Consider the following 15983-nt stretch of genomic DNA (forward strand, 5'->3'; position numbering starts at 1 on the left):
TTTAAGGTTTAAGGAGTCCAGAGATGGGCAGAGAGCTCAAACATCCCATATATGCTTTGCACAAAGCCAGCATAGGAAATGTTTTGTTGTTGGTTGGTTGGAGTTTTTGGGGTATTTGTTTTGGTTTTGTTGTGGTTTTTTATTTGTTTTGGTTTGTTTTGTTTTAATTAGGTGAACAGTCTTAGTACTTAGAAGAATTTTTCAAACTTTTTTTTAGATCTTATTTGTGCATTGATTAGTATTGTACTTGCATTTTGTGTTTGGATTCCTTCTCTCCAAGAGGCCAATTTTCTGTTTGGGGTAAAATAAGCCATATCCTCATGTGCTTTTATATGGGTTTTTAGACATGTTTCATATTTCTGCCCGTTCCCTCTTTAGAGCTTCTCCTGGGCCAACACAAAGTGATTCACAGTGCTTACTAATGTGAGAAATCAGGGTGTAATACTTTTATTCTGCTACTACAGCTCAGCTGGGGGAGTAGTTATCTTTCCAAAGCACATGTGGGAGTTTTCAGCCTACCTGCCTATCATAGCTTCAGGGAATGAGTCCAAAAAGCATGAAGAACAGGCTGATGAATGATCTAGCTGTGTAACCTGCCTCTAGCATCACTGCCAGAGTTGTCACACCAAGTCTGCATGGGCTGACGGGGTTTATTCCACAGCAAAGATTCTTCTGCATTCCCAGTTGAGGCATGAAAATAAGCATTGCCTTATGACTTTTGGATGTGCTGTGATAACTGTTGCTGCTGATTTTACTTGCAGAAGCACCTAATCATCTTTTAAAACTTGCAACCCATTAGCCACAAATGATATTCTAAGCAAGCAATCCTGTTGTAATTCCCCAAGCAAAATCACACATATTTACCCTTTGTGATGGTGGGTGTAACCTGAGTGTAATTAACAGGCTGGGGAAGAATTCAATGTAGTAATTTCCTTTAATTTGGTAGCATGCACATGTGTATTTAGCAGTGTGCCCCTGGTGCTCTGACAATTAATTAATTCATTTGCTTGGCACGATGGAGAAAAGGCAACTGGTTGTGATTGCAATAAATAAAAACACCCTGCTGCTTCTGCTCAGAATTTGAGAACAATTTGCTTTTGTGTCTGGCTTGCATGTACAAGGGAATACTGACCTTTTTGACAAATTTTTGTTTGACATTTTACATCTCTAAAATTGCTTTAGTGTGTAAGGACACCACAGTTTTGAAGTGTCTCCTATCTGTGTCATTTTAACCAAACAAGCATGCAAAAAAAGATAACATGAAGCATTAAGGATAGTGCCAGAATGAGGTCCTTGGCTTTATAAATGCCATGGCTTGTCACTTTAGGAAAAAATATAATGAACTTACCATCCTGGAAACACAGCTAAACTACAGTAGCAGTGGCAGATTTGTATCATGATTAAAATAAGACAGAAAATGTTCTTACTACTCACTTTCAGGCAGTAGATTTAGCAGCAGACCTATTTAAATTGCAATGCAGAAGGAGGTACCATTGTGCTACTTGGTTGTTCCTTGAACTGTGTAGTTGTGAAAAGAACAAGGCATAAGTAGTCTCAGATGATTTACAGGTGATATTTTAGTAAAGTTAATGAGCTTTTATGAGAAAGTTATCCCTTTGGGACTGTTTTACCCATGACAAAAGTGCAATTTGTTTATTAACTTCCTATACTGTGGTTATTATTTCAGGTCTCAGTTGAGGGACTGTGCCCTATTATTCTTGATAAATACTCACTGGGAGACAGTCTGAGTGGTGGAGGCCTTAGAGGAATAAAGGAGATACAATCCTCATGGCAGAATAGATTTTTAATTTGGAATGAGTTTTCAAGATTGCACAGAGAATCTGTGACAGAGCTAGGAGGCAAGCCTGGTCCTCAGGCAACTACATTAAGCATGAAACTACTGCTTTTTTTTTCTTTTGTGGAGACTGTCCAGAATCTGTTGTTTCTTTTGGTAGTTGCTGATGCTTCAGTTAGAATTGATTTATCTTTTTCAAAAATTCCCCCTTGAGGGCAACTGCTCCCCTAATTCATCTGTAAAAGGACAGGTATATGTTTGAGACATTTTTGCCCACACTGTCAAAAACAGGAATGCAGTTATAAAAATTGTTCTGTCTCCTGTCAGACATCTCTGTGCTGTGCAGGGGAACACAGAGCAGAATTCTTCATCTAACCAGGGCTGTGCTGGCACATGTCTGTGCCCCTCTTGGTGACCCATGCTTATTGGTGTCCATCTCCCAGACAAGGTGTCACTTGCCCTTTAGGTTGGAAACCTTCCCAAAAGGGAGATTGTAATCTCTGCAGGCCATTCTGCAGTTCTGCACACTGGGACCTGCTCCAGCTCTGCCCCATCCCAAGTGGAAAGAGGAGCTGGTGCAAAGTGCATGTGCAGGACACAGAAAGGACTACCTGAAGGGGACCTTGGGTTATGGAGGGAGCAGCTATTTGGACATTATGCTGCTTGTACATGTTTCTACAAGTGTTTTGGAGCTGTGAATAAACACTATTTTGAAGAGGGAGTTATTTGCATGGGTTTTAAACTTTGCTGACCATTTTCAGTTGGGTTCATACACACAAGCCCTTCACCAACCCAAAGGAGAGCATATGTGCCTGTGAGGTTTCCTTTCATCTAAATCATCCTAATGAAAGATGCTATTTTTCCCTAAAATTACCCCCATGGCAGCAATGCCCTTACCTAACTGGACTGACACACATCAAGAGCCATCTTCACAGGGAGGAGCTGCTGCCTGCTCCATCCCTCCTGGTTTGTGTTGAGTAATTGGGCAGAGAGGAGAAGGCATGCAGGGGGCTGAGGGCACATCCACCTTGGCCTTGGCTTAAGCATTCCCTGGTGACCTGAAACCCACTGCTGCCTTCTGCCAGGAACAGAGATCTTCACTCATGAGAAATGTCCCAGCTAAAACAGCAGCCTTATACCCACAGAATGACTTTGTGCTTCCAGAAGGAAATAAACTCTCCCTGTAGCCCAGGCACGTGCAAATCCCACAGAGATTTTGGGTCAGCTTCTGTTAATTGTAAGGGGAGGAAAATTTAATCTTGATTTCTTTTTTTTGTTTGTTTTTCTGGGTTCTTTTATTCCCCTTTCTGGGTGAGCCTGCAGAGTGCACACTGCTGGAAAGGCTGCACAGATCCCAAAAGGGATACAGCTGTTAGAAAGGTCATATGCCAGCTCAGGTAATTAGCAGGAGCGTCATCACTCTAAAATGGTTCCTCTATTTTTGGGGTAGGAGTTGCAATCCCACAGTTGTGGTTGTGGTGGGTGTCATGGAGGCCTGTCAGGCACCTGGGGACTTGTGTGCTGTGCTGAGTCACATCATGGGATGGAGATTTAAGCAGTGTGGGTGGGTGCTTAAATTCGTGGGGAAGACTTTGGGGCACCGTGTTTTCCTAACCACGATCATTCATTGCCTTAAATAAATTCATTCCAGTCATCTTTCATTTGTGCAGGGAAGGAAGAGGGGTGCGTGGCAAATAAAAACAGTAAGCAAAGTCCTGCATTATATGTGTGATAATAAAATGTATGCAGACCTTGAAATGTTTTTGTGAAATTCAGGGTGTCTTTAGGAGCAGGGGGCAGCACGAGGCCAGAGAGGTGGCACACACACACCTGCGTGTCAGTGGAGGCAAGATGCTGGGGAAGGGGAACTCTGGCTGATCCACCCAGCAAACAGGAGCTGGCTCTGTTGAGACAAGTTCAAAAATCCTGGAGGCCTGAACTGAACTGAACTGAATTAATGGAGATTTTTTTTTTTTCTTCCTTCTTCTCTCCTCCTCAGGTGGACGAAAGCTACTCAGCCGGCAGTCCTTCAAAAGGCCTTTTCTCAAAAGGGCTCCAGAACCGACCTTCCAGCCCTGTTTCTGCCCCTGTGAGATCCAAACACAGTCCTGGCTCACCCAAAACAGTGTTCCCCTTCCCCTACCAGGAGTCTCCCCCACGCTCCCCACGCCGAATGAGCTTCAGTGGGATCTTCAGGTCCTCCTCCAAAGAGTCTTCCCCCAATTCTAACCCGTCTACCTCTCCTGGGGGCATCAAGTTTTTCTCCAGATCAAGAAAAAGTAAGAAATTGCTCATGTTATTTCAGGAAGATACACGGTACCCCTGGGCTTGGCCCATTCTTTACCTGCGGTAGTGAAGTAAGTGCAGATGAGGCATGTGCTAATTGTTCATTATCTCTTTCACTGACCGTGTGTTGTGGGTTTCTGACATGCTGGCCCTGAGGTGTGACTTGGGCCATGGACACCTCAGGGGCACCTACACAGGGCTGAGGATGGAAATCACACTCCTGTGCTCTGCTTAGAAATCCTTTGTCCGTGTTAGTGGGAATTTTCTGGGTGGTTTCACCGAGGCTGGTTGGACATCAGTGCCAGGACTTGGGAACAGCTGGAGACATTCTTGGGATGTGTGGTGGAGGTGGGCACTGACATGATGTCACTCAGGTGTTAAAGGTCTGTACACCCCAAAGGGAATTTCAGCTGTGTTTTTTAATTGATATTTATTTGCCCTATTGTAGGAAGGGCAAGTGACCTTTTCTGGATGGAAATAAATTTTATTTGTTTCAGTCAAATGACCATGAAGGGGATATTTGAGCTCCTCTGCAAGAATATGAAAGGCATAGCAAACCTCCTTGGCTCAGAGCACTTTCCTATATACAGCTTTGCACTGGGCTAAGATTTTAGCTCTTCATCAGCCTGTGTGCTGTTAGAACCCAGAAATGAGCAGGATTGAGAATGTGCTTCCATTTTAAAATTTTCTTACTGAACAAAGTTTCCCAGTGCTGGTCAACAAACCAAACCTGGTCTGCATGTGGGTTTAGTGGCTGTGGGAAAGGAGCAGAGTTACAGTGGAAAGAGAAGAATAATATCTTGCTGGATTGTCAGACCACAGTGAGTTTTCAGTCTGTGAACAGAAGAAATAATGAAAAATTTTTGGCAAATCTTCTGTGACATTGTAGGTACAGAATATGGTCATGCCTATACCTGTGTTAGGCTGTGTACTTCCTGCAATGTATTGAGAGTTTTCAGTGATTTTAAATAGTAGAGAAGGACCTTATAATTTTTCTTTATGAGAATTTCTCTTAAAATCATTGGCTTTAATCAGAACAGGTCATTTCATAATGTCTTGTGCACAAGAACACAGCAATACAAACCCATGCAGGATTTTTCTCTTTGTCTGTCAGAAGTGCTGCTGAAGGTTAATTGAAATGGTATCTTTTCCAGTCCTTGCTTCTCTCTAAAACACCATCAGGAGATTGAAAGTAGGAGTCAGTGTTTCTGAAAGACTCAGAGAAGGCTCTAAACATCTATTCAAGGACATTTTTTCATCCCTTCTTGAAGTTCAAGAATGCTTTTTATGCTCCCCTCTTGTTAAAACTTCACAATAATTAAAATCCATTCAAGCTCTCCTTGCTAGTCCACAGAGGTTTAAATATGGCCTTTAAATATTGGTGGTATTCTGCTGATGGAGTATGCAGAAAAGGGATCTCTGCTGCATGAATAGCAGCAATTTAGACTGCAGAGTAAAGCCATCCTGGGACTTTGTAATCAACTTATCTAAGCAGCCAGCACTATTTAAGTCCTAGCTAGGTACAACAGAATATTAAATTAAGGAATCTTCCAGGAGTCAGCAAAATCCTTTTGATAAGGTCACACCACTGCCTGAGGAGCAGGCTTGGAATGGTGCCATGCTATATTTGAGCTAACAGAAAATATCCATGACCCTGCTGCTCCGGGAGTCTTGCAGGAATTACACTGGGCTTGGGTGCTCGTGGTCTTTTGTTCTTAAGGCAAGAGAGACAGCCTCTTGGAAAGGGTGTGCTGATTTTAATTGGTGTTTAAATTGATAACTCTTCTCTTTCCACAACTTTCTGAGAAATAGAACATTTCTTATCATGCTTTCACAGCATTTAGGTGTCTTACAGTGAATCTAATGCAGACACCTACCCTTCACTGCCACGTTAAAGTAGATTTTATTCAGGATGTACTAAACAGGGAGAAGAAATGAATTACACTCTTAGAGTTTACTATATTTAATTAACTTTGATAGGATTTTATTTAGCAAAACCTTTTCAGGACTTCCAGAAAAGTATGGGTTAAAATTTCTGCTGTATTATTATATCTTTACAAGCAGTACTTCTGCATTCTGCTACTTTGCAAATAGAGTAAACCCATGTACTACAGAAGAGTAAGCTAAATGGTTATGTGCTACTCAAAACAAGTTCTCTGTGGCTTGAAAAGCATTTCCTGAGAGACAAGGCTTCTCAGACACTCCTCAGACCAGGCACCTCAGACATTTGCAGAGATGCTGGGCTGAAGAGCTCCGAGAAAAGCTAAACCAGTGCATGGCTCCACATTTCTAAAGGTGCTTAAATTCTTAAATGTGAAAACACATTTCTTAAAGGTGCTTCACTGCTCAAAATTGCCACAAACTATGTGATTAAAATCCCATTTACTCAAGCAGCTTGGGATACCTGTGCTAAAAGTGAATAGGACTCAGGTTGTTTTATCAGCTCTCAAACTGTGAGTGCATTTAGATCAGCTAGGCTTGCTGTGTTTGCCTGTCTTTACATCCCTGCTGGTGCTGGATTAATTGCATTAAAATGAAAATTAACTCTTTGTTGGACTGCACTCTGAGGATCACCAGCAGGGCAAGGGAAATCATTCTCCCCCTCTGCTTGGCACGAGTGAGACACATCAGCAGTGCTGGGTCCAGCTGTGGGCTCCCCAGTACAAGAAAGATGGGGACATACCAGTCCAGCAAAGGGCCATCACACTGGGGCTGCATGTGGAGTAGGGGGAAGGATAAAAAGGAGGAGAAGACCTTTGTGCTGTCTTCAGCTTCCTAATGGGGTTATGACAAGACAGTGTCAGGCCCTTCAGGGATGTGCAGAGAAAGTACAGGAGTCAGTGAGGGAAATGCCAGGAATGTGTAGGAAAAAACGTTCTTGGAGGGTCTGGTGTGGCAGCAGGGGTCCAGAGGAGCTGTGAAATTGCTGCCCTGGCAGATTTTAATAAATTGACTCGTCTAGGCTCTGAGTCTAAATCCCAGTTTAACATTGCTTTGAGCAGGGATCAGACCAGAGATCTGCAGATGTCCCTCCCAGCTGTGGCTCTTCTGGGAAACTCTGTACTGAAGTCTTCCCTTTGAGTTTATGGCAAATCTGTGTTTTATCCAGGCAATCAGCAATTTAAAAAATTAAAAAAAAAAAAAAAAAAAAAAGAAAGCATCAGATAAAAGTTCCCAGGGACCTGGGGTTTGTTTTTGTCCTGCACTTTATCTGAGTCTGTGCTGCACTCCTTTCCCGTCATCATGAGCAGTGTGTGAGGGAAAGTAGGTGCAGTCTTCAGTCTTTGTTTCAAATAACATACTCTGTCTTCCCTTCACTTCCTCCTCCCACACATAGTTCAAAACATAGACTAACCTGTTACTCTGCATTTTCCTTGTTTTTCTTGGAAGCAACTTCTTCTGAGCTTGTTTTCATTTTAAAGACTATGTGTGGTATTCACAGTGCTTGCTTTCCCATGTAGTTGCTCTTTTCCCAGCTAAGTTATTTTGTTTTTTGAATATACACAGTTTAGGAAGAGCTAGGGTAGGGCAATGTCAAACTAGAAAGTGATTTGCAGATGTGAAACTTAAAATACTTTCTACTTCAGGCTGGGAGTTTAAAGGTTTTGCTCATCTTGTGCTTTCTGCAATATCCAAGAGCTCATCTTTGTGCCTCTTCCCTTTGGTTACCCCTGTTCAGAATCTGGTCATAACCCCACAGCTCTGATCTGACAAAATATTTTCCTTGAAAGAAAAAATTGCCTTCCCATAACATGTACGTGGCTGCCAGCCACTTCAGGTAGTTCATAAATACAGCTTTGAAGCAGTAAACTTCTGTTTGGGACTTCATATTCAGCATCCCACCTTAGCAAAAAATCCACTTCAGGTCTCTCTGGGAGAGGCCCTGCAGTGACCTTTTTGGATGAGGTGTGTGTTTGGCCACTGGTGCAGCCCCTTCACTTTGAGAAGTTCACTGCAGAAAAATCCAAGACAGCTCTTTGTGTGCTGGGTTTCTGTACAAGTGCTGTGAAATTTAATTATCAAATTTATTTAATTTTTCATTTCTTTTTTTGTCTGAGAATTTCTTTGCAACAGCACTGTTAGACCAATAGCTGAAAACTGAATATGGATTGGGAGTGAATTAAGCCTGGCTTTGAGGTGGTGCTGTGGACTGCAGTGCTTTTCCCTGTACTGTGCTGCTTGGTAAATTCATCCCCTCTGTGCTGCTCACCTTATACCTCCCAGAGCCAGGTGCTTTCTGCAAGTGGAGATTGGCCCCAGAACCTGGACCCAGAGCTGGCTTCAGCCTGCAACAATCCAATGCTGTGTGTGCATATCAAAGGGCAGGAAAGGTGATTGTGATCTATTGGGATTCATTGGAAAATGTTGGATCTGGGTGTGACATCAAACTCAGTACCACCAGCAGCAGTGTGGGCACATGAGCAGCCATGGAACATTAAAATAATTACATTTTAAGTGGATATGAGTTCATTAGTATGACCTGTAGCTTGCAGTAGGCATCTACAGCTCTGACACTGATTTCACAGAGTTTCTTCAGGGACAGCAGGAGGAAAGGGTGAGTGAAGAGGTGAAGTTTGAGATGTCATGAAAAGTGATTTCAAAATTGGCATTATGAAACTGCTTCCCAGTTTGTTTTAGGATGCTCAAAACTGCATGAACTGCTCTCATGAGGCACAAGCTGGGATCTGCTGCTCCAAGACATCCTCGAGCCCTGGCTGCAGTGGGAAGGCACTTCCCATGTGTGTCACTTTTGTGAGAGGTGTAATGCCAAGAGAAAGCACTAACACATCTCAGTAAACTGAGGTGATCCAAAGTAAACCCAAGAGGATGACCTGCACTGGGAAGAAACACAAGAGATGACACTTTTCTTGCATGAGCTCTCCCTGCATAGGCAGGACGCGTAGAAATGAGAACAATCTTATTTCACCCACTGGAAATCAGGGAGCAACCCTGCAGATAGGCTAAAATCAAGCACCCTGAATATTTTACTAAAAGTAGATGGTTGTATCAAATTTGAGTCATTAAAATGTAGCTTTTCTGGTGGGTCTGAGTGCCTCATTTGAAGAACATCTGAGCACTTTTCAGTGCTGCTTCGCCTTCTGAAACAATTGGTTCAAGTAACAGCAATAGTCATGACACATTAGTGATGCTGTCAGTTTTACCAGCAAAGGAAATCAATTAAAAGGTTTCCATCGACCTAAAGCTTTAGGTTGTGGCACATGGGATCAAAAGATAAATTTAGCTCAGAATTAAAAGCTGGTTATGGAATATTGAATTGAAAATTACACAGCTTTGAAACACCTTGATGCTGGTGGTCAGATTTGAGTCATGAATGGTGAATTTTCATTGCACTTGAGAAAGGAAATGTTTTTCAATACAAAGTTTTAGTGTTCTGCTTCCTCTTAATACTTTTTCTCCTTCTGAATGCCAATACTATTAACTGTGATGCCAAAAGTAATCCATAAGGAAGATTCTTGGTGCTCCCACAATAATGATCCAAATGGTATATTTTTCAAAAGACTGTGAGAAGCAAGACAGAATGGTTGTCATTTACCTTATTCATTCTAGTAATTTATTTCCTTGTAGAACATCTCATGGTTAGATGATGCCCTCTAAGAGAAAAACCTGACTGTACTAATTTTTACCCATAGATGGAGCAAGTAGCTCTCATTTGCAGTAACCCAGGGAAGAAATTGGGAAAACCCTGCCACACTGCTGCCAGATTGTGCCTTGAAGGCCTTTGGACTGTGGCTGATCTCTGCTAAAATTTTTCTTCAAGCATTAGACTGAAGTTCATTCCCTCCCAAGATTTTACTCTGTATTTGTGGTATTTAGGTGACAGGTTGCAGAGAAGGGGGTTTAGCCCAGGACAGGCTTTTGTGGAGGGTTGGCTGCTGGACAGAGACATTTTATTTTCCCTTTCCTCAAGCTATTTCTCCTCATTACTCTTCAGGAATGTTTTCCTGCAGAATGTCACCATGCAATGGGATGTCTTTCCTCATGCCAGCTGGTGAAATCTACATTACGATTTTTCTTTGCTAAATCAATGCATTCCTCCCATGATCTTGGAGCCTCCCAGCCTTCAGACAACAACTGCAGAGACTCATCAGTTCCAGTCTGCACCAGGACTCTGAACAGCTGAGGCCACTCCATTTCCAGCTCTTCTCCCATGCTGAATGGGCAGGCAGGTGGGATGCAGAGGGAAAGGGCAGGACACAGCTTTGATTTGTGGCTGTGACTACTATGCAGGACAAGGGGAGCAAGCTGGGGAAGGGCGGGGCTGCTCGGTCCAGGTCCACCTTGGGAGGATGGTGTAGACACTTCCACAGTCATCCCATAAAACCTGGAAAAAGGAAAAAAGCTGTTTGTCTCACTTTATTCTCCAGTTCTGGTGTGCAAGAACACCTAATCATCCTTTCTCAAGCTTGCTTTGCCCTCAAAGGCAGACAAGGGCACCAATATTGTTCATTTTGGTCTCATCTACACTAGAAAAATGACTTTTTGCAGACAAAATGTGTCAGCACTGCTGCAGCTAAGCTGGTGCTGCACACATGGTCAAAGACCAGCCACATTCAGCACCATTTCTCCTGCCAGTTACTGATTGCTGCTGTCAGCAGCAGATGATTTGTCTGGTTAAAACGTGCCTATGGTGATTGTGCTTAGTTTATTTGGAGATGTCTTTCTATGTGCTTCCCTTTTCACCTTAGTTTTCCATGGTCAGTGCTGTCTGCATGGGGGGAGTATGACCAGTATGCTTTTATATTCCTCCCCTCTCTGTTTAGGCAAGAAAGATTTTTTGGACTGTCTTAAATTACTAATGATTAAAATGCAAACATTAAAAAAAAAAAAAAAAAAAAAAGGGAAATAAAGAAAAAAAAGAAAAAAGAAAAAAAGAAAAAGTAATTTTTTTAGTCTCTGACTTTCATCTGTAGAATATGGGACAGATCTGTGACCAGATTCATCCCCATTTTCTGTCTCTTTACTGAGGTTTCAGATATGGAGCATACTACAAATAATCAAACCTTTTAATAACAACCAAATTATTATTCCTTGTGATGTGCGGACAAGACATTAGTTTTATATTTGCTCTTTTAGAAACTGCTGCTGGCATGAAGGGGAAATAGAAACTGCAGTCTGAACATCTCCAAAGGCTGATGAACTGCTGCTCTTTGTGTCTTTTGATAAAAAACCTCTCTGAAGGGCATTCCTGATGTGCAGGTGACTTTTCCACGCAGGCAGAGATGTAAGAAATAGTCAAGCTAAAGAGAGTGCTTTGCTGTCTATGATTACAGGAAATAATTTGGAAATAAATTGTGGTGGAACTTTTGGTGGTCTTGGGCTGTTTATATTTAACTATCTGTGTTTTACAAATCTGAGAATATATGTAGGAGCAGACTTTCAATTATATTGATGTGTACATTTTCATCAATCATTTCAGAATTTGGCCCCTAAGGAAGTATTTGTTTATAAGTGCAGGAGAAATCCTATTTATTTTAGCAGGTTTGTTCACACATTTAGAAGTACATTGCTTTTCCTGATTCTAAGTGAATGTTTGTCATAATTCCACTGAAAAGGCATTATGTATCTAAGGTTTTTTGCTATGTGGTTGGAGCCTGGAGGAGTAATAATGACTTAAGGTATGAATCCAAGTTTTTGAGATATTATGGGATTTCAGCTTCTTAGATAAAGTGCTTGGAAAATACCTCAAAAATGGACTGAATAAATGATAAATGTTGACTCAATTGGTTTTATGATTTGGAAAAATATGTAATGAAAGATCACAAGGCAGAAAAATTATTGGATTAAGGAATACAGTGTGTGTAGTAGAGTGGGTTAAATCCCAGGCTCAGGCCAGCTCTTATGTAGCCCTTCTTGGGTGAGTGTGAGTTATGACTGGGCTTGGTCTGATTTTAAAAATAAAATAAGCTCTATAAAAATGATGGTAAATCTCTGTGCATTGTGAGAGTCAATAGGGCAAGGAGCTGATCACTATCATGTCTCAATTTATGGGCTTTGTGGAAATGAGCCTTGGCTTTTTTCAGCCTTTGGGGCTGTGAAAAGCTCTTGAAGGAGAGTCCTGCTGATAACCAGTGATTTGACTGACAGGGTTTTATAGACTTCACACAGACTCTGCCACTTGCCTGCAAGGTTTTCTAGATTTGCTTCCTGTTTTCACATCTACATTTTCCTGTTGACCATAAAGCCAGGCGAAGGTAACGTTCCCATTTGTGTGGGAAGTAACCACAGGCAGGAATCACTGCATTGTCACAGCTGAGCTGGTATAAACCATCACATGAGCTTCCAGCAGCTGCTTTTAACAACTCCTCACTTCCAGCAGTCACAAACTGGGCAAGGAGAGCCTGGATCATCTCTTTGGATCTGCTCAGGGGCTGGAACACCTTCAAGTCCTGTAGTGATCATCTGACAGTGGAGTTGGCATTAGCCCATTTGATCTGTACAGCAAACTTAGAAGCAGGTTGGTTATTACTGAGAGAAGAAAATGTGGAAAAGCAGAGTAAAAAGTATAAAGCTCTGCATGGTGCCAGGTTTAGGAATTTTTCCCCATTGCCAGAGTAAGTCAAATAAATATCAGTGTCAATTAGGATATCTAGGAAGAAGTCTTTTGTCCTTGCAGTTTGACAGAGTTGAAACTGCTGTGGAAATGGTGTAAGTCCAACCTATGTCACTGATCTAATTCCCATTCTCCTGAATCTGTGTAGTGCAGCTGAATCTTTCCATGTTGCTTTCTCTTTGACCAAAGTGAGCTCATGTTTCCTTTGTCAAAGCCAAGGAGAACAGAGATGCCACTTTTTAAAATTAATTAGTTTAGGATTTTCTACCCCAGTGAGTTAATTGATTTGGGGTTTATTGTGAGTAGAAGAATAAACACATCAGCTGGAAGGCTTGAAGTCATGTTCTTAATTTAAAATGACAGGCGAAGTCTTCTACTCATGTCAGAAAACAGGTCTTGGGTCTAATTTTTGGACAGTGATCTATGAACGGTTCCCATCCATTTGAACCTTTCAATAAATTTGTTTGAAAATCCATCAAAGCTTCTGACAAGCTTCCCTGGAACAGTGTGGGACATACTGAATGAAAGACAGCACTGTGCAAAGGATCCAATTCAGGCTTATAAAAGTATTTTGTTACTCACAGGCACTCACATGAATGTTAGACAGAGGTCCATGCTCCCCAGATTTTGCACCGTTTTGTGATTTGCCCTCTGTGCTGTGCCAGTGTTGTATGAAATGGTTTTGCTGCTAAGTGGGTGTGTGTGGATGCTCTATGAAAAAAGTGCAAAGGATGGGCAGGGAGATGAGGGTTTGTGGGGGTACAGTGCAAAGCTGGGGTAAGCAAAAATGTTGTAGTGAATGTGATTTTGAGAGTAATGCCCTGAGTAGAAAACTTTCTGAAGGGAAGATTTTAGGCAATAGAGTCATCTCTGATTATCCATCTCTGGCAATAATCTGTAATTGATGTTCTCACACAGTGCTTCTGCTTTGGTATGCTTGGGTATTAGAATTTGTTATCCAGCTGAACAGCTAAACCAGTGTATCTACAGAGCATTGCTGAAAGATCCAAATGTCAGAAATTAGCTGATTTATGACAGTCCTAAAACCAACAGTGATGACTGCTAAATAACAAACCTAAAGCCAGCAGAGAGCTTACAAAGGTTCCTATGCCTGGGATCTCTAAGAGGGATCAGTAGACTTAACCACCCTTCCACCAGGGAAGGCTGAGTCTAGAGAGGGCACCAAGTATTAATGAAATCCATTTTTAAATAAGAAGGAAAAAGTTTTCTAATTTAAGTTTTAAACAAAACAAACAAAAAAGGTTGTGGACTGTTAGGTTTTGATTTGTTGTTGTTTTGGATATTTTTCTATATAAACTTTCTGTTATGCCCTTTTCTTTTGCAGATCACAGAGTATTTGAACATTCTTCTGTATCTTAAAAAAAGTTCTAGTCTTAGATGATGAAAATATTAATGTGTGTAGTTGATAAGTGAAACAAGTACTCAGAGCGTTTGATGATCAACCATCAAAGCACCTCAGTTCTTTAGTTCAATTATTTTGAAGCTTGCCTTGGGTTTCCTGTAAGCACACTTTATTGGTTGGCAGCTGTGGTGGCTTTCTTTGTAGTCTGCTTCTTGCAGCATCTCCTGCTGTTTACGGCTCTCTGAGCCCCAAATGTGAGTGAGTGCAGGGCTGGGAGCTCTGTGTGGGTGTGTGACACGGCACTGCGGTGACAGGAGCGTGGGAGCGGCTGTGCCAGACAGTGCCACACTGTGCCAGCCCGGACTGCACCTCCCTGGCAGCTCCTAGAGCCTTGTGAAACATAGGTGCCCTCCTGTGGGCATCCCACTGCTTCTCCCTCTCCTGTGGGGAGCCTGGATTGCCTTGCCTGCCTGGAAATGCTTTAGGTTTTGAGCTAAGAACCTTTGACTACACTTGCTGCTGTTTTGTTGGTTTCGTTGGTTTTTTTCCCCCCTTCAAAACCAATTAAAACATCAGGGACTAAAAGAATCCCTCACTCCAATCTGTAATTTCAGCAGTTCAGGAAATCAGCTTCACCTCCCCTCATCCCAGGAGAGTTTGACATTGCCCTCAGGTCAGGATATGACACTCTATATCAAGGTAGACATTTAATTGTTGATAAATGCATGGACCATAATGCGATTAATTTTTGGCTGGGGAACATATGTGGAGGTAAGCCATTAATCAAATATTCTTCAACCAACACTGTTATTTGGAAGTACAGAGCATTTCATTTCAAGGTCACTATGAAAGTATCTGCTTTATTGCCTGCCTGACCTGGGCAGAAGGTCTGGTGTCAGATTTGTTTGTTTAACCTCAGTATAAGGTTTCCATAGCTCTTCATGTTCACAGTCTTTCCATGAAGCTGTTTAATGGTGAGAGAACTGCACTTGGCAACCTGAGCTGTAGCTCCAACAAGATGATGCTGTTTGCAGTAAAGCCTTTGCTTCAATTCCTCTTTCACACTGACATGCCCCAGAGCACTGAGCATCCAGAGGCCAAAACTTGCTTTAATCCATGCAAAATAGAGGTCCATGCACATCTAAATTCCACAAAGGTCAAGACTTTCTGGAGGGAAGGTGAAAGAATTTCACGTGAGCTAATGCTTAATACACGAGCAAGAGTAGCTACAGATGGCAAATAGTGCCTGAGTGATTTATTCTGTGTTTTGCATCTCTATTAGTGCTGCCTCTTTAGTGTGTGGTAGAGAAGGGGTGAGTCTGGCCATGTTCAGTGCATCTTGAAGGATTTCTGAAAGACAAGAAGCACCAGTGGCAGCTGAAACAAGTACCCAGGTAATGGAAATGGGCTTTTGGCTCAGCAATGAAGCACCAGCCTAAACTTGTTCAGGAGTGTGAACCTCAAAAATGAATGAGCAGTTAGCTGGGCTTTTTAATCTTTTAGAAGTATTGCCTCTTGCAGCAAAGCTGTTTAAAACATGTTTCTACCTCCATGAAGATAAATTTTGCTCTGTTGTGTGCAGTTAAATTCATTTGATTTACTATGTCTGACTTTTTCAGTGACACAGGTAAAGATTTGATGATTGGGCTCTGAACCCAGTGGAACAATTTCCAAATGTGGATGCCTGAAATTAGTAGTAAATCCTTGCTGATCCATCTAAGTCAGTTGATCCGAAGAAAAAAGCAAAAATCTCCTTAAAACAAAACTCAAAAAAAAACCCCAAAAAAAACCAAATTAAAACAAACAAAAACCAAAACAGACAAAAAACTAGAACCAAGCCAAACCAAACAACAACAACAGAAAAAATCCAACAAGAAAACCCAAAAACATTTTGGCTAATTTCAGCAATATTTGTTCATCCCCTCTGTGAAGGTGGTGAACAATAAATAATAGTTTCCTACATGGTA

The 15983-nt window shown here is 41.8% G+C and overlaps 1 protein-coding gene across 8 annotated transcripts in view; it reads left to right on the forward strand.

The window, feature by feature from the left end:
- PRKAG2 (protein kinase AMP-activated non-catalytic subunit gamma 2) overlaps window positions 1-15983 on the forward strand; it is a 244625-nt gene that overhangs the window by 108003 nt on the left and 120639 nt on the right. For 5 of the 8 annotated variants that reach the window (XM_086865886.1, XM_086865894.1, XM_086865876.1 and 2 more), the window contains one exon: window positions 3795-4074. In XM_086865886.1, coding sequence (XP_086722012.1) covers window positions 3795-4074 — 280 coding nt within the window. Of the gene's footprint in view, window positions 1-3794; window positions 4153-15983 lie in introns of all 8 variants that reach the window. The other 3 variants (XM_086865916.1, XM_086865908.1, XM_086865921.1) reach the window with 1 other exon arrangement.

This window comes from Cyanistes caeruleus, chromosome 1 (genome assembly GCF_971803275.1).
Source record: "Cyanistes caeruleus chromosome 1, bCyaCae1.hap1.1, whole genome shotgun sequence".
NCBI lineage: Eukaryota > Metazoa > Chordata > Aves > Passeriformes > Paridae > Cyanistes > Cyanistes caeruleus.